Raw genomic sequence first — 24563 nt, 5'->3', positions numbered from 1 at the left:
AGATTGAAAACCATTTACCAAGTAGCCATGTGTTTTCTGGAGTAATATTGGAATAATGCTGCATTCAACTGCACTCGGAACCCGGATAAATCAGACAGAAGGAATCGAAGAAGTGCAATGAAACAGCCCTTTAGCTCGGGACCTCGACTAGGGAATTTGGGAAGGACCCAAGCAGCCCGTGTGGATCGGAATGATGAATTAGCAAAATGGTGGCGCACATCATTATATGTAAACTCTTTTACAATCACTTTTTCCTCAACTTTGACTTTTATGTGTGGTCTAATTTGGCATTTGTGTTACTAAAAGTGTAGAATAACTTAAATATTTCCATTCCCTCTCTCGTATAGTTCAATAATGCATGCAGGATTCCCATCACTGGTGCGTTTAAGTCATACCTAAAGTATATGACATTTCTTTCTCTCTCTTAGTCTCAAGGAGCTAATATATTTCCCCAGCAGGCATTGTTGCTCCTCGAAAAATATAAAAACAAACATCAGCATACTGTGGCCAGTCATGTTTTCCGAGCTAAACAAATGAAATACATTTACCTCAGAGGTTGAAATTGACAAACTGGGTCTTTTCGGGTTCCGAGCGCAATCAAACAGTAAAACATACCTGTTGTTTCATAATGCCCATCTTCAATGGTGTCTTGGAGTACTCCACCGATTGGCTGATAATCATCTTTGGATAGTGCTCAGGCGTCTCGTCGACCTCCGCCAACATTCTCCCTTCTTGTCCCTTCAGTCCCTTCTTACTGGCATCCTCCACACTCTGAGTCTTACTGGTCAGGCCGGGCATCTTGTCTTTGGCACTTGCAATCACGCTGAGAGACTTTTGCATGATGGTGGTTCGCAGGTGTACAGGTTTCTTCTCGTGCATTAAGTTGTGAGCGCTGGCTGATTTCCAGAAGAGCGGCACGGATTCGGTGGACTCGGCTGGTTCCAATATTGGTGGAGTTGCTGCTGGTTCCAGCTGCTTCTTGGCATGTTTTCGACCAACCAGAGAACCTAAAAGAGACGCTTCTCCACCGTTTCCAACGGGAGTCATTTTGTCGCCTGTGGTGGAGCCGGTTTGGCTTGCAGTTTCTTCTTCTTGGTCACAAACGTGATCATAGCTGAGAGACTTGTTCAGGCCTGGGACTTTGTCCTTCAGAGAATCGTCTTGAGGTTTCACTGAGAGAGGAAATAGTTGTCAGGCACAAGTTAAAAAGTCATGGTTATGGTATTAGCTTGAAAACAGGGAGTCAGGATCATACCGTGATGGCTTGGCTCGAAGGGGTTTCTCCTCAGGGTGCTACGGTTGCTTCCGTGTTCGCTGCCATCGTCGCGGCTGCACTGGCGGTGTAGGTGCATGGAGTCGGGGATCTCCGTTATCCGCTTCATCAAGGAGCGACCTAGGCCTTTTTTAGAGTTGCGCTTCTTCTGAAGGTGTGGGTTGTTGGCGAGCATCTTCTTACGTTTGTAGACTTCCAGCTGAGCGTAGAGTTTCTTCAACTCATCCTAAAGCAGAAACATTATTTTCTAAAAAAAGTTGAACAAACATGTTCCTTTGAAACGAGTGCATCCTGTAGCCAGTGTAGTGTATTGTAATTGATTGGCATGGGCTGACAGTAATCGACTCCCAGTTGTTTCTTTGACCCTATCTACTGTATCTAAAATATGGATTCCTCACACGTATATCCTCGGGGTCCAAGCTGTGCTCGCTCCAGGCCGAGGTTATGCTGTTGTTGAGATAGGATCCGGACCTTCCCATGTCAAGCTCCTCCTCAAAGGCCTCTGTGGCAATGTCGTCCCTTGCCTGAGTGCCCTTGGAAAGAAACTGAAACGGATAAGGAGCAAGGTTACAAAGCGATGCGGCAGTCTATGGGGAAAGAAGATGACCTTCGGTTTTCTGGTATATAGGAAACCTCTCATTGCATTTATGACAAATGGGTAATTTCTGGATGAAATCCAATACATTAAATGGTAATATCATTTCAGAAAGGAAACTTTTTCCGGTGAAATTATCAGATGCGATACCTGAAAATATGCCGACTGTAGTAGGCATATATTATTTATTCAATATATTATTGATGGCTGCAATCAATTTCTGGCCTCTGTATTACTCTTTAGTCCAATTACAGCATCTGTATGACTACTGAAGGTCAATACAAGGCAGACTCAGTTTTCATCACTTATGCATAATGAAATGAGATTTATTGAGAGAAGCTAAAATGTGCAAAAACAGGAATGCAAGAACTGCAAGATATTAATAGGTCCACTTATTTTTTGGAATACATGCAAGTATGCAAATTCTTTGGTGTGCAACGCGGCTTCTTGAGCAGACACTAATCTGCTCATTTGTGGTCATAAGTTGGGAAAGGCTGAGGATGCATTATACAAGGACAGATGATTACCCCCAATGTACTCCACTCACTTGCACTTGTCTGCAGTCAAATTAGGAAACAATAAAAGAGGGCAGAGCACGGCTGGTGGTTTGCATTCCTCACTCGGTAGGAGAATTAAATGTTTTCCATCAGATTTGAGAGAGCGCACATAAAGGCACCCATGGGAGCGCTCCACTAAATCACAATAACCACTAATGCAGTTTGAATGAGCTAAAGGTAATGGTAGCATTTGCGCCCGCGTACATCTGTGAGTCTCGAATTGTTCACATCAAATGAACTAAAGAATGATTAACGAACTCCTGCGTAGTGTGTTCCACTACAGGACGATAATCCACTTCATAAGCCACTTCAAAACCTTTAAGAATAACATCACAGTAGAAGTATAACAAGCTGATTCTATATAAGTATTAGTGTAAATTAGTGCAAAAAAGAGCTTTTTGGGGCCCATACATTAAGTCAGCAAAATGATGTAAATCTGAGATAACCATATTTATTTATTTTTTTGAATAATATCCAGTGCAGGAAGATTATTTGCACCATAGTATATAGACATCTTAAAGATGCAAGTCTTTGTTTTAATCAGAAAAAATGGATTGAGAGTGACCAAAAATGGTGGGAAAAGGGGTGAAATAGGATTTTAAAAGCTACACAAATTGGTTAAAAGTTGGAAAAAGTTTAAAGAAAAGGCAGAGAAATGTGAGGAAGTGGCAGAAATAGGAGTAATGTAGAAGAAATACTTAAAAAAGAGCAAAAATATGGCTAGAAAAAGTGATGAAAATAGGTTAAAAGATGGCAAGTTCGGTGGAGTTACAGAAAAAGGGTAAAAAATAAGCAAAAACGGGCTCAAATTGTTAAAAAAAAATATTCTGTTTCTTAAAGGCATCTGGCGACCCCCTCACAGTGTGTTGCAACCCCCAGGTTGAGAACCCCTGCTTTAGATGATAAGTCTGAAATTGAATAATAAAACATTGTGATTAATTTGTGTCAGCAATACCTTAAAAGTCACTTATATCAAACTTAGGCATATATACTGTAAATATAATATTCTTTATTTATTCCTTATGTGTGTCACCATTTTGGAGGTTTCAGCCAATCATCATTCGCATTCACATATACAGTAGATAGCATTACAATCCAACAGTTAGTGCTAGTTAGTTCCGTGTCATTCATTTCCTTGGACACTACAAAGTTATTCCTAAGAAAACCAGGAACATAACGGTGTACAGATTTTGAAGTTGCATTTATCAGGAAACAAGAATTGGATTTTAAAGCTAGGGTAGGGGATTTTCGGAAGCTAGCATGATTTTGAATGTAGCTTTCTGGTTGGCTCCGCCTTCATCCTCCTCCCCCCTCCCCTCTGTGCTCCGTCCTTCACTCACGTGCATGAGCAGGGCTGCTGCTGCGCATCAAAATTCATTGTTTGTATTGTGTAGGAACTTTGTCGTCTCGTGTCTCATTCAGCAGTAAGTAAACACTAAACTTTCTCATTATATATGTTGAAAACGTGACTAAAAACGTTAGTTTTAAGTTTGTCACCGGTGACGCGGTTTGAGTGTGGGCTCATGCACGCGAGGTGTTGAGAACGAGCAGGGAGACAGGGAGACGTGATTGGTTAAAAAAAAAAAAAAAATGCTTCGTTTTTTTCCATTGGTGAAAATTGCCTACCCTAGCTTTAAAAATGCCATCTTACTACAGATCCACACATGCCTTCCATGCTGAACAAAGAAGAGACCTTAAAACAGGTACGTTTACGCTATGATCAGAACCATCGGATGTCTTTAACCTAATAAAAACAAATGGAGCACTTTCTTAAATAATCACTCACATCACAGTTTGTCAAACATATTGACCTCCACGAGCGTAAAGTGTTCTTTATTGCATATACAGCTTCTAAATGATTTCTTATTCCTACTAGTAAACTGAACATACAGCATAATAGTGTTATAGTTAAGCTTTCCATCTTTTTGGGTTGAGTATCCCAATAAGTTAAAAAGCTACAGGTTCAATTCACAGAAAGACTTTTCCCAAAGGGTTGAAATACCCTTGAGCATGACACCGCTAATATAAAAATATTGAAAAAATTAAATTAAATAAATCACATACTTTTTAGCACAAATGTTTGTTTTATAAATAAAGCCTGACAATGTATATCTTTTATTTCAATGCTTAGAAACTGTCACTTTGTGTTTTTGTAGATATTTTAACACATTATGGTTGTCGTTTTTTAACCAAGCTAAATAGCCCACACGATGTTAATCAGTCCATACTGAGTTAAGATAAATCTACAACACAAAGAATAACTGAAGTTCTCATGTCGCCTACATGAATAAAGGGTTGACTTATATAAAATACAGACAGTTAAGGTGACTGCAAAATAACCTGCCTGTCTGTTAACTCACTCAGTGCCATTGACGAGATAACTCGTAATTTTAAATCCAAATGCTCAGTGCCAATGACGAGATAACTCGTCATTTGCGTTTTTTCACGGGGATTACTAGAAAACACCCTCGCAGAGGTCCCTCATCAATATCTAAGCTGTGGGGTGTTGTAGTGACCAACTGTGCTCTGAAGATGGCAGCAGTACACCTTTAGATGAGAGATTAGCCACTGATGCTACCCAGCAAAGCAGGAAGAAGCAGGAAAAAATGGAGATTATGGCGCTACAGAGTGATATTGTGACGTATCCAGCAGCTCACAGCACCACACACTAACACAGAACATGTATAGACATGAGTAGATTATTGATAATGTTGTGATCGTGAGATAAAACCATCAACTAACAGGGCCAAACGGGTCATCACTGAGTGTCGGGAGGAGGGGGGGTGAGCCAGATAGCAAAATAATAGGTGACACATAGGAGGTAGCAGCGCACCTTTGGATGAGAGATCATCCATGCTCAGCAGAGTTCAAAGTGAGAGAGGAAAGGCGTTTACGCGACAGAAAATGGCGCTACGTACGAGAGTTGACGTTCCCAGCAGCGCACACTCGACCAGAGAATGTGTGGAACTCATTGGATAATGTGGCGATTGTGAGAAAAAACAATAATAATAAGGGGGACGCAGTGACACTCTGCATGTCGGGGAGGAAGAGGAAGTTGCGTGTGTGCAGGTTGACGGGAGAGAAAGTTGGAGGAATGCCAAAATACAGTAAGAAATCTATCCAACTCTGACATAGATAGCAAAATAATAATAATTTTGACATCAAAAGCTTTAAAAAGTCACTGACAGGGTTTTATTTTTTGGAAAAAGGCTGTTTCCTCAGCTTTTTGCTCTGAAACTTAAGATTTGTGTAAAACTTGCTCTATTCAACGACTGATTACAAAAGAACAAAACAAGCCAGAAACAAATGTTTTTTTTTCAGAATCTGGTGTCAGATTTCAGATAGTCATTGTAGAAAATATTCTGTGAGTCTTTAAAATCAGTCAAAATGCTCAAAAACGGCTGGCACTGAGGGGGGTAGAAAATCTGAAAATGGCTGGCACTGAATGAGTTAATGAGCCATAAGTCAGAAGTGTTTACCTTAGGGATGAGCAGCAGACCCAGAGTCACCGTCACAGTCAGGTGAGTGTGAGCAAAATACAACATGAGCATCCAATCAGGGTGCAGGCCTGGAACCAGAGCAAACCTGCAGGAAAGAAGAAGAAGCTGCATTCATTCACTGTAACTTTTGGACCAACCTACAGCTTCAAGCTGTGGCAGGAAATCTTTGCCCTGGAATCCCACTGTCCTGCATGGATTATCAGAAAAAACACAAACACCTAAATTAAACAACTCCATGGAAAGACCTGATAACAAGCCTCCCTTTATAGTCAGAAGTGTTTAAAACATGCTGCTTCGGGTGTTTCCGTGAAATGCACAAAGACAAACCTAAAAAGAGAGACTTCAGAAGCAGCCTTTAGTTACTGCCGGTACACAGACAAGAAAATTTAATATTGTGGCCGAAGGGGAATGTGAGAACAAAGAAATTGATGCAAACTGAGAGAATATTACAAGAGTAGTTGCTTTCTCTAAGCTGGTGAGTTTAACCCAAAAAGCAAAGAGCAGACTCAACAGTTTTTATAAGCTTACAGTATATGATATGATTGGGGCCAGTTTCAAATTTGAGTTCTTACCAATATAGAGCTTGGGTTGTTGAACTCAGGCTCATTGTCACTGTTCATTTCCCTGAAGAATTGGATAAATAATCTGACAAGAGAGCCACTTGTATGAGAAGTCCTTTAGAAATTATCATTATCTAGTGAGGTTAATAACCCACTTCCATTTCTCGTATAGGTCTATTTACTGTCACGGTGGTTTTTATTGAGTGCAACATAGGTTAAATCACAATAAAAGAGCTATTTGTCCCAAAAGTCTTCCTTATACCGACCTAACACATTTTCACACCCAACTCAACACATATCGACATTTGGGAGGGTACCTCTGGCGTCACTATGTGAAGCTAAGGGTCGGCCTGTGGAAACAATTGTTTTTATGACATTTCTAGTGAGAAATTTACCCATAACTTATGGTTAGGGTTAGGGTTAAGGTTAGGTAAAGGAATGTGTTTTCTCAATGAGACCCCCCGGGGGGATTCGGGGTCCCCCCCAGTTGAACAGGGAATCAAAGGCAGGCACGGGCCGATGCTTGTTATTCGTGTTCCTCTCTTGTGCCACTCATCCAAAAGGGTTTTGTGAGTTTGTATCAGTATAGTGCGGTGTCTGTGCAGTGTTGTAAATATGGGACAAGGAACAGCGTGTGTGTGGGGGGGGGGTTGCACCCTGCCCATTCTGTGTCTGTTTGGACACCCTGTCGTCAATTAATGTGTCGTGTGGCATGGTGTGAAGGTTCACAGAACTGTCAGCTGAGGGACAGAAGCAGGTTAGGTTAGGTTTAGGGTTAGAAGCCTTATTTTGAAAAGTCGCGGTGAAAAAAAGCTCGCGGACCCTTAGCGTCACTTTGGCGTTGTGATGCAAAGGTTTCACGAGTTGGGAGTGAGACTGGGTTGACTAACCTGATGATGTGGAAGATGGCTGAGATCAGGAGCTCATTGTAGATAGCCACAGCTATGTAGCGGGGCTCATGGAAAGCTGACGGTATGGTTCGGACAGCGTAGCACAGGTAAACGCCCCACAGCAGAAACATGAACTCAGCTGAATGAGGAAACAACACAGGAAGTAAAGTTTCACGTGCCATGACACCAGCTAAGTACTTCTCGCTCTGCCCAATTACAATTAAGATGGAGGACTTGTCAATAGATATTGTAAAATAGATGTTTTACCTGTTATTAAAACATCATTTCTATTACTGTTTAGTTTTAGAAAGTTAGATGTGAACCAAGACTTTTTTTCAAGGAGGCAGTGAGTGAGGAAGGGGGGAGGTGTTGGGCTTTAGTGGAGATGTAGAGCTGGGTGTCATCTGCATAAAAACGGAAATTGATGTGGTCCCAGGACAGAGCCCTAAGGAACACCTCTAGTGACTGGGAGTGGGTGTAATGTGAATGATTATAGTTGAATGTACGATGCTGATATTGTCCAGCACTTGATTTACAATATTAACCAACACTGAAATATATTCGAGATCTTCTCCCCCAACCCAATTTTAGGTCACATTATATATATATATATATATATATATATATATATATATATATATATATATATATATATATATATAGTATATCCATAAAATTTGCATGTTAAGCCTACTTTTAACAAAAACATCACCAAAAAACAGCACCTTTAACCCTCTTGTTAAAAATTACCCACCACCATGTTTAACAGCTGAGAAAATCTCCTAAATTATATTCTTCTAACTTTAAATTTGATGAATTTTCCTAAGATAACCCCAACATTAAAAAAAAAGTTTATATATCCATGAAAGCTGTACACCCCAAGGGTACAAAGATTGTTTTAGAGGTCTTATTTTAGACCTGGGTGTAATAAAAAAAAAGCATCTACACACAAGAACAACTGAAGACAATAATTGTAAACGTGAACAAAATACGTAAGAAAGAAGAAACTAAAATATATATTTAGGTGGAAAAACCAATACCAACCGATATTACATTTTATGATAAATATTGGAAGATAATATCATCCACTATGTCCAATAGTACCGCTGTGTTGCTTTACATACTGTATGTGCATATGTACATTTTGTGTGATGCTTTTCAATAACATCATATACTGAACATGTTTTTACATGGTGGGAGAAAAACCTTGCAAGCTTTGGAATAAGAGTCAAACTCTACACAAAAAGAACCTTAGTGTCCACCCTGGGATTTAAACCCAGGATCTTCTTACTGTGAGCCAGATATACTACACCACTGTGCTGTGATGAGCAGCGTTCATAAGTGTTCAAATTAAATTAAGAGAAAAAAACATAATAATGTGAGGGGGCAAAGTTTTACAAAACGTTTTTCTACACTAATTAGTATTATAAATAAAGTTAACACCTACAAGAAAATGTGGGGAAAAAAAAAAAATTAAAAAAATAATGATGAAATGATTAGGGATAAAACAAACTTGTGATTTTCAATAGAAAATCCAATTAAAAGTTAGACAGAGAAGATATTCAAGTTTTTTCTGAAAACAAATTAACATTCTAAGCTGCCCTCTGGTTCTCATCTTAATCCTGTCACCGTTATGTGTTAGTCACACCACTTTCTGCCTCGTGTTTCGCACTTTCCGTCTCTGTGACACAAAGGCTTTCACAGCAGCACACAGGCATAATAAACCTGTTCCCATGAATCTCTCCAAGGTCACTGACATGGAGACGAAAAGAAGTTGTATTGGAGATGCAGGCTTGGCTTTTAAGTCTTCAAACACACAGTCTGGAGCAGTGGGTTGGATCTTTGCTTCAACAGATACAAGGTTGTGCATGTGCAGCCCTTGATCCTTTCTAGACAGTTTAAATGTTCCCTTTCCTGCTCTGGTTTTCTTCTGAAAATCTAAAGAACGTGTTGCTTGCATTCAATCCTGAGTTTCTAAATTGACCTAGACAAAGAAAATGGCTTCGAGGGAACTTCCCCTGGCTGTGTTTACAGCTGTCGTCTTCTGATCACTCAGTGTAATGCGATTTTAAAAGAGCATGAGACTTTCAAATCAATAGTGGCTGTTTGAGAGAGTAAAGAGGATTTATGACCGCATACAAAACTAAGTCCAGAAGCAATCTAAGGTATCGAACATTCCTCTCAAGGCCAAACCAAAGCAAATGAGCATTGTTGGATGAATATTGTCTTTAGTTTTACACTTCTTGTTGATTGCTTAAATTATACTTTGCAAAGTTATGGTTCGAGTACCAAAACTTTACACACAAGCACATACACGCAAAACCTGAGGATAAACCACTGACTTCTATGCCGAACTCAAGCTCGATACACACTTTCATCATTCCAACACACTTTAAAATCAATGGCACGACACAAACAACTTTACACAAGGCATTACTATTTTTAATCTTTCACTAAAAAAAATACAGTTCTTTTTTCATCTGAATTCCTTAAGCAGAGAACGGAATGGAAGAGTTTTCCATATTTGTTTTTCCCCACTACAAATTGAGCATCGCGTTCGTTCAGGCAGGCTAGCCTAATCAGCTGTCAGTAGCTGTTAACAACTGACAGCATTCATCCCCAAATTCAGTTAATTATCCAACTGATCATGTTCCATGCTTCCCATTGGTTAGAGTTAGTCACAGCTCTGTATTTAAACCACTACCACTACTTCCACATGCTTTGTTCGCAATGCCTTGCAATGCATTCGCCATTGCACTCAATTGATGGGACGTGAACGCGCATCGATTTTAGTCGAGCAGCCAATAGTAACGCCTAACACCGCTCATTGAGCACTGTGTTTGTAAAAAGATCTCTGATTGTCTGAAAAGTTGCGTCACGCTCCTGGATTTCTAAAGCTTAAAGAGTAACTAAACCCCTGCTTTCTCTTGACCTGCAACTAGGAGGGAAATTCCAAAAATACCTTGATTATGGGTGGGGCTGCTGCAGCAGTTAAGACACGCCCAGTCTATACTATAAAATCTCCAATGAACAACCTATGCTATGTTAAAGCTACTTATTACTCAATATAGCTCTCTATTCACTCTTCTCTCAATCCAACCTACTCACCACAGATTGTAGAGCCCACAGGTGCTAGTTTTTATAAAAGGGGTGGGGCTAACAGTGCTTGTCTGTGATGCAAGATGGTCCCAAAATGTCACATAATCTTGTTCTCAACCAATAGCAAAAATCAATTGTAATAGCTGGGTTTCAACTCTTAGAGAGCAGAACAAAATAAGCCAAATTGAAATTGAAACTAAAAAATGTGAGAATAGGACCAGGATCAATCAACAACACTACTTCATACCCAAATACATTGGTTTTGGGGTTTAGTTACTCTTTAAATACAGGGGCAGAGGTCCACGTCCTCTTAGAACATGTTGGATTACAATATGTTCAAAGGTCAGTATGGATTTTTGACCAAATGTAGCCAAAAAAAACTTACATACTGCAGCTTTAACATCCATCCATCCATTTTCAGACCCGCTTGCCTATCTCCGGCTCACACAAGGCACTAGGCGGGGGTACACCCTGGACAGGGCAACACAGACACAAACAATCATTCCCACGGAAAATTTAGAGACTCCAATCAACCTAACAGTCATGTTTTTGGATTGTGGGAGGAAGCCGGAGCACCCTGAGGAAACCCACGCAGCACGGGGAGAACATGCATACTCCACACAGAAAGGACCCATGTGTCGACCCCAGGATTTGAACCCAGGACCTTCTTGCTGTGAGGTGGATGTGCCACCGTGTGCCCTGCAGCTTTAACAAAAATGTCATTATATTTTGATATAAATTTTGCCCAAAGCTTCTTTTTTTTATTATAGTCTAGTTATTGTCATTTAAGAAAATGTAGTCGACTATGACGGAAATTTTTAGTAAACAAATTTAACACTGGTACAGTGGTCAGGGTGTTTGTGCTGGAGAATGAATACAGACTTCAGTTCATACAGAGATGATAATCTATTAATATTCATGAACAGGCCTGTTGTATTCATCATCCATAATTACATGGCACTTAGCCTCTACACAATGATTCATAAAGAGATCACTTGCAGGAGGTAAAGAAACACAACTCCAGCTGATGAAGATGAATTGTAAATTCACTTGAGTTGATTTTTCTTGACATTGTCGGTGATGTTTTATATTTGCTGTTTATATTAATTTTTTGCTCTAAATTTGGCGAAACAATGGAATAAATTGTGGACGTTCACACACGCCAAGTTGTTACCGTATAAAAGAAGTAGCCAAGAATTTGGGAAAATGCAATGAGGCACATTTTAATCAGTACCTCTCTGCATGTGAGAAGTCTTTGCAGAGGGCTTTCTGTCCTTCACTGAGGCCTCAGTATATCGCTATGTTCTCACAGGATGTCAGCACAAACAGCAGGGCGACTTCATTCCCTGCCTCACACACATACACACAGTAACACACACACACCATTGCACACAGAGGGATTCCTAGGTGTGCAAGGTGGGCATTTTTATTCAAATTTGTAGGGAGGCTGTGTTCTCCAGAGTGTCCTTGCCTTTCCCCTTAATTCTCCAACCAAGCACTAAACTTCCTCTTTCCCCAGCTCTCTGACACGCAACATTCTCTCGCCTTTTCCCTCCTTATTCATAGCTTTTTTTGAGGACTTCTCTAAAGGAATCTGTTATGTTTCTGTTTCCAAACAAGATTAGCCTCCCCCTGCTGTCAGACTGGCTTCAGTTTGGAGCACATCACTGCCTTCTTGCTTCAAGAATCTGCCCTTAGAAGCGACTGAGACCAGCAGAGCCTTCAGGGACGCTTGAGGGACAGTGGATGCCCCCGTTTTAAAGACAAGGCTGTGTTGGAGCTCATTAAAACAGGCATTGTAGTGGCACTAGTCTGTAGGTGCTGCAGGAAATCTGCCATGTTTCTACAAAATCACATCAGCAGAGCTCTCAGTCAAGCTGTCCACCTATATAACCTGAACCAATCCAGAAAAGGACTGGGTGATAATAAAACCAGCCAACAGCTATGTGTGCTTACATACCTGGAGGATATTATCATTTTGTCCAGCTGGAATACATTTATTTCATCAGATAAGATGAAATGTAATCTGTGGTAAAGACTAAGACAGATAACAGCTTGTTCCAAAAGTTGGAGAAAATAAGGAATTTAAAGTGAACACATGGTTCTGCAGCGTTGGTAAATTCACTAGTCCAAAGTTCAGCAAATAAAATCATAATTCATAGTTTTAAACTAAGTTCTTAATTCCAAAAATAAACTATTCCCTACTTACGGCTTGAATGCATGGTCTTTAATGAGGAATCCTTAAATTGCAATTTAATTTCTTTTTCATATTAAAATATTTTCCAAATCTGGAAACAATATATATTACATTTCATTCCAGTTCATACAAAAAATAAACCAAAAGAAAACAATACTGGAAACATATACCAGGCAGGTTATACAAACAAATTTAAACTTAAAACAGTAAAATCCTGAAGGAGACAAGTTTAAACTGCAGCTTAGTTAACAACAAAGTTAAACAAAATTTATTTTAAGTGATCATACAGAGATGCCATAATAATCGCGGAGACAAAACCTGAGGTAGAGACGCTGATTGAACGCTAATAACTAATTGCAACGCGTTCAGGTACAACACTGTGGGTATGTTAATATGCTGTAAGAATTATGTGTGTGTTTGTGTGTGTGTGTGCGGGTGGGGGGGTTATTATATTTTTGCAAATTAAATGCATCATATATTTCCCTGTTATAACCCATTAAATCTTTTTATAATTAAAAATGGTATCACCTCATTATTAAGTGACAGCTACCCAGAGGAATGTATGATGGTTTCTATGGCAACTACATTACATTTTGCCTTTGTATGTCACTCTGCAATCAGGCGTCTTTATTTATCTAATGATATCTAATGTAATTTTGCAGTATGAGGCCCAATTGTTGTTTTAAAACTCCACCCAGGTTCTCCAAGGCCAGTAGGATGAAAACATGCATTTTAAAGAATGTACATAAAAAGACAATATTAACAGATGACAAAGCTATGATAGCAATGAAAGCAGTGGCATTTAAAAACCCTCCATTCCTTGTTTTCTAACAAAATGTCTACTCGCACTTGAATTGGCAGCAAAGTATTATAGTATTATTATCATATTGTGCCTTTATCACTTCTGCAGTGGCAGTAAATGTAGCTTTGAAGCATGTCGACAACAAGCCACAAATTGATGACAAAAACACACAAAATGACATTAAAAAAAACATACAAACAAAACAAAAATATACAAAATAACAGGATAATACACAAAATGAGTACAAAAACATAAAAATGACAAGAAAAACACTCAAAATGATGGGTAATACTGGACTAAATAAGAGACTAATGTACAAAAAACCCATATACTCACAATTTGTTTATTCCATTCTTGCATAAAAAATATTAATGGGCTTCTAGTCTAAATTCTGAATGGTAGAAAGAAAAGTGCAAAATTTGAGAGAATTTTTAGGAATTTAAAAGATGTGAACTATATTCCTCTTTATTAGCGTACATCTGAAATGTAAGAGTTTAAGCGGAAAACAAATATACACAGCAAATATATAAAACAAATAATTAAAAAAAAAAAAAAAACACTCCTTTTGCTGCAGTGATAGAAAACATATTCTATTCATCACAAATATAATATGTATAGATTTTTTAAATACTATTTTTGTAAATAAACACAAGCCATAATCAGCATCACAATTTCCTCATTTGTAATACCTTGATATCCATAATATAATTGCGTAATATCTCACCGTGAGAGTTCACAGAAGATTGATTTTTATGATGAAAACAATGCACTCACTATGGTCTTATACACAGAATATAAAACCCATGTACAGTCACTCACCCACAGCCATCATGTGGTCCCATCGGTCCAGCAGGCACATGCTGAACTGCAGTCCTTCAGGGGTGAGACCCACTGCTATCAGAGACTGACTCAGCTCTGGATTCTGGCACACGGCTGAGGTCCAGGCCACCAGGAACCAAAGCACCACCAACAAGATGACAGCCAGAAGCCCCAGCACCCTCCATCCCGTCATGTAGGGGGTCCTCTGCGCCGTGCGGGACAGGAACACCTTCAGGACCCTGGACAGGAGTTTCAGAAGAGGACCGAAGGCAGAGGAAAACTAAAAATATGAATCAATTTCAGTAGCACTGTTAACAAAAACAACTATAGATGTCATCATTTCTTATGTAGGCTCGTTTTAACCTTTCTACTTCTAAAGTTACCATGACGATATTCTCATCTGCTCCTATCCTAACCACACATTAGGTTAAAACATCTGTTCTTATTTTATTTTTATTTTTTAAATCTCATTTTCATATCTGTTTTCATGCTCCTGACCAATCTTCTCTCATCCAAACCATAACTGAAGTTACCTCCACTTTTCTAGAATCATCTCATCTCATTAAACTCATCATTTCACATCTAATTTTTACTATCCAACCTCATCTCATCTCATCTCATCCAGTTTCATTTTAGGAACAGGAAGGGAAATGATAATAAGAATATTAGGAGAATCTGGATTTTATTTGTATATTTGTATTATATTTTCTTGGCGGTTTGCACTTGTATCTAATCCCTATTTAATAAGTCTTTTATTTAATGATGTACATTTTATTTTATTTTATTTCTATGTTTTAGTTTTTCTTCTTTTCATTCGAAATATTCTGGAGCATCTGTAAAAAAAGACGAAAAAAATAAAAAATAAAATAGCAATTTCCCCCTGGAATAAATAAAGTACCAGTATATCTGATTCTGGTTCTGATTACAATGCCACTTGCAATGGAAAGAACCAGAAAATAACACAAAATGCACAAAATGACTAAATGTATCAAAAAAATAACAGAAACATATACAAATAAATAAATAAATAAATAAATAAAAATGGCAAAAACATCAAATGAAAAAAAATTTTGTAATAAAAGATACCACGAACACAAAAACAATAACCAAAGTACACAAAATGACCACAGACGCACACAAAATGAGTGAAAAACACACAAAACAACAACTGAAATGAGAAAATGACAATAATAATGGTCATTATTCTAATTATTCATATGTTGTTAATGTGGCCCTCAGATCACATTTTGCTCCAGGTTCCATCTCACTGTGTGACTCTAATATAGATAACTCTTGTTTAGAATGGAGTAAGAAATGGAGAAAATTCAGAGTGAAAAACAATTTGTCAACGTTGCGTGTTTACAAAAATAAAAGGCTGCTTTTGAAGTGTGAAGGAAACCCAGCATGACAAAAGTGGAGCAAGTATTTGGAGTTACTCTCTACACTGAGGCAGGTTCACTGTATTGATAGTAAAATAACAATCGAGATAAATTGAATATCTTGTCAATCCTCTACTTTCTTTCTCCCTATCCTTTCTCTCGACCATGCAGGGACCAATCTATCTCATCTCTGTTATATTGGCTAGGACCAGGCTCTTCAGAGCTGGACTCACTTCCAACCAAGAAAGCTGAGGGAACAAAAAACCCCCCAAAAAATCCAATATTTTTTTTTTATACCAGGGAAAACTGCTCAGCATTTGACCTCCTTTTCCCCACTTAAGTCAGTGTGTGTTTGTGAACAGATACTTTAGAAATATTGCAGCCGATGTGAGATCAAAATGTGCTTTGAGCAAAGACTAAACGTTGGAGAAGATAAAATAATAAAAAAAAATGAACAGGCTAATTATTGGTGGACTGTAACGTCTAGAAATAGCATTGTTTACTCTCTCATTAAAATATACATTTTTTTAAAGTAACCAACCAATTATTAAATTATTAAATTATTATTAAATATATATTTTTACAGAGGTTTTCAGTCCACTTTGATAGGCAAAAAATTCAAAAGCTACTCACCTTATTCTGTATCCTTTCTGACCCCACTCAACCCTATGACACCAAACCCCTCCCCCACAGTCAACCCCCCATTAAATAGTGAATGGCTCATCCCACTAACTCCAGAACAATATTAATATTAATTCTTTTAGAATCCCTCAAGATTTTGCTTCATTTTTTGGTGCAATACTAGTGAATCCACACATTCAGTATTAAGGCTGAACAATAAATTGCATTTGCGATATGAGATATGAGATATGTATGTATGTATGTATGTATGTATGTATGTATGTATGTATGTATGTAAGTATGCATGTAAGTATGCATATAAGTATGTGTGTATGTATGTAAGTATGCATGTAAGTATGTGTGTATGTATGTGTGTATGCATGCATGTGTGCATGCATGTATGTATGTATGTATGTATGTATGTATGTATGTGTGTATGTATGTATGTAAGTATGCATTCATTTTTTGGTGCAATACTAGTGAATCCACACATTCAGTATTAAGGCTGAACGATTAATTGCATTTGCGATATCAGATATGAGATATGTATGTACTGTATGTATGTATGTATGTATGTATGTATGTAAGTATGCATGTAAGTATGTATGTATGTAAGTATGCATCTATGTATGTATGTATGTATGTATGTATGTAAGTATGCATTCATTTTTTGGTGCAATACTAGTGAATCCACACATTCAGTATTAAGGCTGAACGATTAATTGCATTTGCGATATCAGATATGAGATACGTATGTACTGTATGTATGTATGTTTGTATGTATGTATGTAAGTATGCATGTAAGTATGTATGTATGTAAGTATGCATCTATGTATGTATGTATGTATGTATGTATGTAAGTATGCATGTAAGTATATATGTATGTAAGTATGCATGTAAGTATGTGTGTGTGTATGTATGTATGTATGTATGCATGCATGTATGCATGCATGTGTGTATGCATTTATTTTTTGGTGCAATACTAGTGAATCCACACATTCATTATTAAGGCTGAACTATTAATTGCATTTGCGATATCAGATATGGGATACGTATGTATGTATGTATGTATGTATGTATGTATGTATGTATGTGTGTGTGTATGTATGTATGTATGTATGTGTGTGTGTATGTGTGTGTATGTATGTATGCATGTATGTTGATAAGTATGTGTGGTTCTAATAATACAATTTATATTATTTATTAACATCAAATGGTGTATATATTTTTGGATGTGTATGTGTAGAGGAATATTTGATATGTATGTGATTGCACAACATGTATTAAATGTCACATGCCTGAAAAATGAAAACAAAAATAACAACAATAATAATCTTGATAATTTGATGTCATTTAGATTGTTCCACAGTCTGACCCCCTGAACTGAAATGCACCTTTCTTTTGTCACTGTTGTCAATTTGGGTCATTCAAATATTTGAATATGATGTTTTTTTATGAGTTTTGAAGAAAAATAGTTGAAATTTTTCCTTTTTCAAATGGGGCACAACAGAAAAAGTTTGAGAACCACCGGTTTTAACTATTTTATAACACTGGAAGTTGTAGAAAAAGATGGAGAAATGTGTTCAAATCAAATTACAAAAATATTCAGGCAACTACATCCAAAGAACAGTTATTAACACCTATATAAAATCACATTTCCCCCCCATAAAGATGATTTGGTGATTACCAGCCTGGTTGCTCCTTGATTATCAATTGCCATGAACCCATTCTGCCAGTGTGAGTACGTTGTACCTGTACAGCTTGAGGATAACAGTCCCATACATGATGGCAAAGCCCAGGAGACGGACCCACCGCAGGAGGATGCACCGGAACACACTGGGATTGAAGAACACGGTCACCACCTGTGCACAGATACAAGCAGTGTTACAGTGTTCGAACTGAGGCTTCCTATCTATCACATGTTACCCACACATCCACTTCCTCCAATCAGCACAAATGTAGTGCATGTGACGACTGACACGACTGTAGATGTGGACATCTAACACCTCTGTTTGCTGCCGCTAACACTCATTCACTGTGTGTTGCTCATCTGTCATCTGCCACACAGCATTAAGTGAGATTCAGATGGAGAAGTTCATTATATGGTGTTAACTAACAATAACCCAGCGTTATCTGTGAGAGGCCACATGGGGAGATGTAAAAGATTTGTTCTTTAAGTATTCGTATTTCTTTATAAATAAATGGCTGTTTTGTCAAATTTGCAGTTTGGATGCTTCAGAATGCAACTAAACAAAACATAATATCTAATGTAGTCTTTGGGTTTGTCATTTATTGCATTAATTTGCATCTTGACATTTCCTACACGTGCTGCTTGTTGTTTTCCCATCCCTGACTGTGTTCAGCTGTCTGCTGTTACTCCCCTGTTGTGTCAGCGTTGTATAATTTATATTTCTGTTTTTAGCTGTTGTTGTTGTTGTTTTTTTTTTTTACTTGATGAAGCATTTTCATAATCTTTTTGTGGTTGTTTTAGTGTATTGTCTTACAAAGGCTATATTATCCTTCAGGGGTGGACATGGAAGCTTTAATTTTAATTATTATTACCCTAAGAAAACCTTAAAATAGGAAAACTTTTAACTCCTTTTTACCTATTTCGTAGGCCATTTTGCAACTTCATTTGTCCCATTTTTGGCCCTTTTCAAAAAGTACAGACACCTTTTTTCAGGCTTTAGCTACCTTTTACCAATAAAACTTTACCCTGTTATATTTAACATTTTTGAAAGTTCTTTTTGACACTTTTATCCAATTTTTGTCCCTTTTTTGTCCACTTTTCATCAAAATAAGCTAAGTTTTGCCCAGTAAATATCACTTATTTCCTTTTTACCCTACATTTTGCCTCTTTTTGTTTCACATTTTTGCTTTTTTTTCACTAATGTGTGCCAAATTTTGACCTTTTTCACTATTGTTTCTCACATTTTGCCCATTTAAGCTACCCTTTGCCATTACATACCAACTGGTTCCTCTTTATTTTTTTGGACGCTCTTGATTGCTTTTGGCCCATTTTAGTCACTTTTCACTCTTTTCTTGCCACTTTTGGACCATTTTTTACCACCTGTTACCACCTCTGCCTCCACTCGTAGCAAACCGGAAAGGGCCCACTTCGGGTGGACGGCCCACCGGGACAACGCCCGGTATGCCAGATGGCCAGTCCACCCCTGTTCTCCTTTGTGTGCCCCCATGAGGAAGTACAGTATACCCTTTTTTGCCTTCCCATCTGTTTTTTTCTGAATGTGTAAGGTGCAGGTAGTTACATAGGTTTTTTCTGTTAGATTTTCCACACAGACCAAGTGGCTCCCCTGACGTGGTGTGAAGCTTATATTCGCACCTACAGCTGCTGCAGAACAGGCGGTAATTATTCATTTGCACTTGTTCATTTGTATCTCTTGATCGTATGCATAAGATTTACATCTCCAATGAGCTGATTTGTGCTCATTTCTGCCAATTTTTTGCTCCAAACATCTACAGCAGTGACCAAATGCATGTTTGCAACAAACTCCAATCAGCATCTTCTTTTTAATGGATCGTCACACCTTTTATCCACACAAAAATCATCTTCACACCTCATACCCTCCACTCAGAATATGTATATACATCAAATCTGTGTACAAATTGTATATAATGTGCTATACCAGTTTAACCAGGGAAAACCTTTGAGCCATCATTGTTGAATTTGCTTATTATCATCAGGCTTGTACAATATTCATAACCTCACCTGTATAATAAATTCACTAATGATATCTGCTGTGTTATTAATATTAATATATTATTTATTTGACCTCTATGTGAACAACAAGGACTCACCAGAAGGAAAAGGTATTGATTTAAACTTGTGGACATAACTTAGTAATATTTACCTCAGCAAACAGCTCACACACCACTTATTCTGTCCCCTCATGTTTTTTGTAGTAAATCAGCATGAGAATATTTCAAACATTGGTTATTCTTTATTTTTCATTTGACTTATGAATTTTAAACAATATTAAGTCAATAAACTGAGACTGATCTATTGATTTAAAAAACAAGTTTGGCCCCAATATATAGAGGGATATTATGTGTGTTTGAAGGATAAAAATCAATATAATATTATTATTATTAGACCTACGATCTAAAGTGCATTCATGTAATGGGTGAGTATCGCTTTAAGTAAAAATAAGTGTCTTTCCTTTTTTTAAACACAAAGATTAATACGTTCAGGTTTCATTTATTCAGACAACTGTTTTTCAGGAAGTTTACTTTGATCTCCTGACATGTTTAGACTGTCAACTGCCAGTATTCTTCAGAGGCATCTGCTGATCACTTAGCTGTTATGATATTTGATCATTTGATATATTATTCAAAAAGTTTACAAAAAGAACTTGGAATCATTACGTGGAAGTCAAGGAAACATCAAAGCGGTCAGCAGACGCCTCTGAAGAAGACTGGCAGTTGACAGTCGAAACATGTCAGGAGATCATAGTAAATTTGCTGAAAAACAGTCGTCTGAATAAATGAAACCTTAACATACAGTATGATTAAAAAAGAAGACAAAAAGAACTCGCTGGAAATATTACAAAGATTAAAATAACCATTATTTTGTCAGATCATAGCAGAAATAATACATAAAACATTTATAGATCCCAACAGACTGTTTAACGGTACACTTTATATCTAAAGCTATTTGGAGATTACATTTAAAGTTCATTAGAATGTGTTACATTTTGTCTTTAATTCTGTATATTTACTTTGTCAACAACACAGAGAAATCCCAAATGCAGCAGCTGAAGTGAAAAATGAGCGAGTGAAGTGACTTCACTCCCGTTCTCGTCATTCACCCTCAGCGTTAAAAAAGCCAGAATCATCAGGCTTGAGTATCAACAGCTCCCATAGCCCTGTTTTTCCTCTTTAAAGAACAAGAGAAACGTCTGTGGCAAACTGAGCCGAGTGGAAAGCCCACCCTGAGGCTGCTGCAAATGTCTGCCAGTGAGATGTGGTTAAAGCAAATAGAAAACAAATGTGCTATTTGGTACGTGTGAGTAAGAGCATTAAATCTGTCACTCACTGAAAGGATGGGTTAAGATGAAAGAATGATGAAATAATTAAAACAATACATGTTATCAGAGATTTCAGATGCAGGCAAATATAAATCAATACTATTTATGAAATTGGATCAATATCCAATTTCAAAACCCGCCCCCCTCTGATATCAACACCACCATAAGACAATATGCCAATTTTATTTATTATTATTATTATTATTATTATTATTATTATTATTATTATTATTATAATACTGTTGCAGTTTTTGCGCCAACGACTAAAACAAATTCCTTGTGTTGTGAAAACGTGATTTGGCAATAAAATGTCTGATTCTAACATTGTGACACCAAATGAACAGTTTATTGTTAAAAACTGGTTCAAATATATAGTTAATTGTTTGAGTTTTTAACTAAATAAGGAGAAAACCTGCTAGAAAATGGGCTGCGAGGAGTCACTGGGTTACATCTAGTTGACCTGGTATACCAAACCTTCCACACATGCCTCCTTTCAGCCTCAGCCACTCTGAGGTCACAGTCTGTCCGTCTGTCTGTCTGTCTGTCTGTCCTCTCTCATCTCACTTCTTGAATAAACCCGATCATTAAGAAACACATCACAGCAGCGGTGACTTGCCTTCATCCACTAAACCCATCACATCTGTGCAGAGCCAGAGTGTGGCCTTGGTATGCTGATCATGACACTGTGTGGAGGAGAGTCTATTTTACCACCAGGAACAGCTGCTCTTTTCAAACACAGCAAACCTGGAGCTGATAAACTGATGAAAACAAGGAAGTGGAGAAAACAACACCAACTAACTGGCTTCAGCCTGCCATAGAATGCCTCTTTGTGAGCCAAACACACAACCTGGGTGATTGTTTTCGAGGACAAGTCATGCATCCCATTTACATGTTAAAAGTCTCATGTCTGCTATTTTTCACCCATCTCCATTTGTTCTAAGAACCCCAAAAACATAGTATTTTAGGTTTATTTTCCCAAACTCGCCTCTTTACCAGAGTTTTAGCCTCTGAAAAGTCACTTTCTGAGAAGCTCTACACAAACGGGCTGATTTGCGTCCTACTTATGCATATTCATGAGTGGGCGTGTCTATAAACGAGGCACTGACTTCCTCCACCTCACGCGATGACGTAGGACCAGAGGACGGCCCGCCCTCCTCCCATCTACTCCGTAGTCGAGCTCATGCTGCTTTATAAACACGAGACAGAGCGTGGGGGCGGGGCCTTCACCGGTACATACATAGACTGTAGAAAATACATACATAGCACTGCGTAAAGGATGCTGAAATGATCACCTTTGTGGGCGTGTCTGTTTACATGTCAATCACGGCAGAGAGCTTCCTGAGGGCGCGGCTTCTCCAGCTCAGTGCTGCGTCAAATTCGTCATCAATGTGGAAACGCATCATCAAATTGGAGCGAGGTGTTTGGGCTCGCCCTGTAGTAAGAAAGGAGCAAATCACCCTCTAACTAACGATTGAGGGAATCAACGAAATAAACACTTTGGGCATGTGTATGAAGTCCAAATAGCACTTTTATTATGTTTAAAGCACAGAAAAGTCAAATTAGCTTAACATGGGTCCTTTTAATACCAATATCATCAGAAGTTTCTACTCTGCATCCCAGTATGGCTCTCACAATCTGGTTTGTTTTTCATATACTACATAGAATGACCAAAAGTTTAGGTGCTTAGCTGTTATGATATTTGATCATTTGATATACTGTATTATTCAAAAAGTTTACAAAAAGAACTTGGAATCAATACGTGGAAGTCAAGGAAACATCAAAGCGGTCAGCAGACGCCTCTGAAGAAGACTGGCAGTTGACAGTCTAAACATGTCAGGATATCATAGTAAATTTGCTGAAAAACAGTCGTCTGAATAAATGAAACCTTAACATACAGTATGATTAAAAAATAAGACAAAAAGAACTCGCTGGAAATATTACAAAGATTAAAATAACCATTATGTTGTCAGATCATAGCACAAATAATACATAAAACATTTATAGATCCCAACAGACTGTTAAACGGTACACTTTATATCTAAAGCTATATGGAGATTAGCTTAACATGGGTCCTTTAAATACCAATATCATCAGAAGTTTCAAAGACAGATTGCCAAAGAAATGAGTAATCCAAGAATTTAGTTTCTTTCTTGCACGGCACATCATTACAACCAGAGGTGTATAGAGTACTGATATATTCTACTCAAGTAGAAGTACTGTTACTTCATTGAAATTGTACTGAAGTGCAAATACAAGTAAGTCATACATAAAATACTCAAGTAAAAGTAAAAAGTTGCTAAATTAAATAGTACCCAAAGTACAAGCTGGTACTTTACTAGGTAATACGTTTTGCCACAGCTCCCTTGTTTACAGTTTCTTCCTCTCAGCACTAAGGGACAGCTGCTATTTTATTACAGTTAAAGTCGTGAAATCTCTGCAAAGCAAAAGCATTCAGCATATCTGTTGTATTTGAAGAAAAAGAAGGAAAATACATTCTCATTCTTCCTCATGAGCCGAATATGGAGGAGTTTGATCTGAAGTAGGCCACAGATTTTGGGTGGAAAAAAAACACAGTTTCATCAATATTTTGCACTTCCACTTATAACTGATATACTCAGTATGTAAGGCACTCATTGACAGGTATCAGTCCCTGCAGGATCCTCACTTCCAACTTCAATTTTGGAACAATTTTTTCGGATTGTTTGTCAAAACATGATGGAATATATATTGATTTTTATGGGGGGGAAAATGTGTGATCGCAGTCATGTGATATAGGGATGACAGAATAGCCCACCCCTGCATATACAGTATTGTGGAGTACCATTGCATGTATTAACTTCAGCTATCTACAACTGAATTATTTGGGAATTTAAACAATGATTAACATCTTTCGATTGGATTTGAGTTTGAGATGTGTGTATTGTTTACATTGAAGAACATCAGGTTTCAGAGTGAGGTATCAGTTATCAGGAAAAACTGTCATTTATCAGACCAAACGAACTCATGACTCAGCAAAATCTCCGTGAACAGGCCTCACTTGTCAAAGCAAATGACGTCAAACTCAACGGCTTCAGGCCGTAAAACACAAGATGGCATTTTATTTTGAAGGAACCGGAAGTACACTTGCCAAAGTAAGATGAACAACCTTTCTTTCCTTTTATTTTTTTAAAAGATGAGATATATCAACAAATTGTTTGATTAATAAATAACATTGATATATCTT

General features: G+C 37.8%; 1 protein-coding gene across 1 annotated transcript in view; it reads right to left on the bottom strand.

Moving 5' to 3' along the window:
- The window catches only part of LOC114479657 (probable G-protein coupled receptor 158), a 67952-nt gene that overhangs the window by 978 nt on the left and 42411 nt on the right, over positions 1-24563 (bottom strand). Inside the window, 7 exon segments of the mRNA XM_028473444.1 lie at positions 616-1172; positions 1256-1499; positions 1672-1818; positions 5905-6010; positions 7376-7514; positions 14293-14531; positions 18045-18154. Coding sequence (XP_028329245.1) covers positions 616-1172; positions 1256-1499; positions 1672-1818; positions 5905-6010; positions 7376-7514; positions 14293-14531; positions 18045-18154 — 1542 coding nt within the window.

This window comes from Gouania willdenowi, chromosome 17 (assembly GCF_900634775.1).
Source record: "Gouania willdenowi chromosome 17, fGouWil2.1, whole genome shotgun sequence".
Taxonomy (NCBI): domain Eukaryota; kingdom Metazoa; phylum Chordata; class Actinopteri; order Blenniiformes; family Gobiesocidae; genus Gouania; species Gouania willdenowi.
This window is presented reverse-complemented; position numbering and strand designations above follow the sequence as displayed.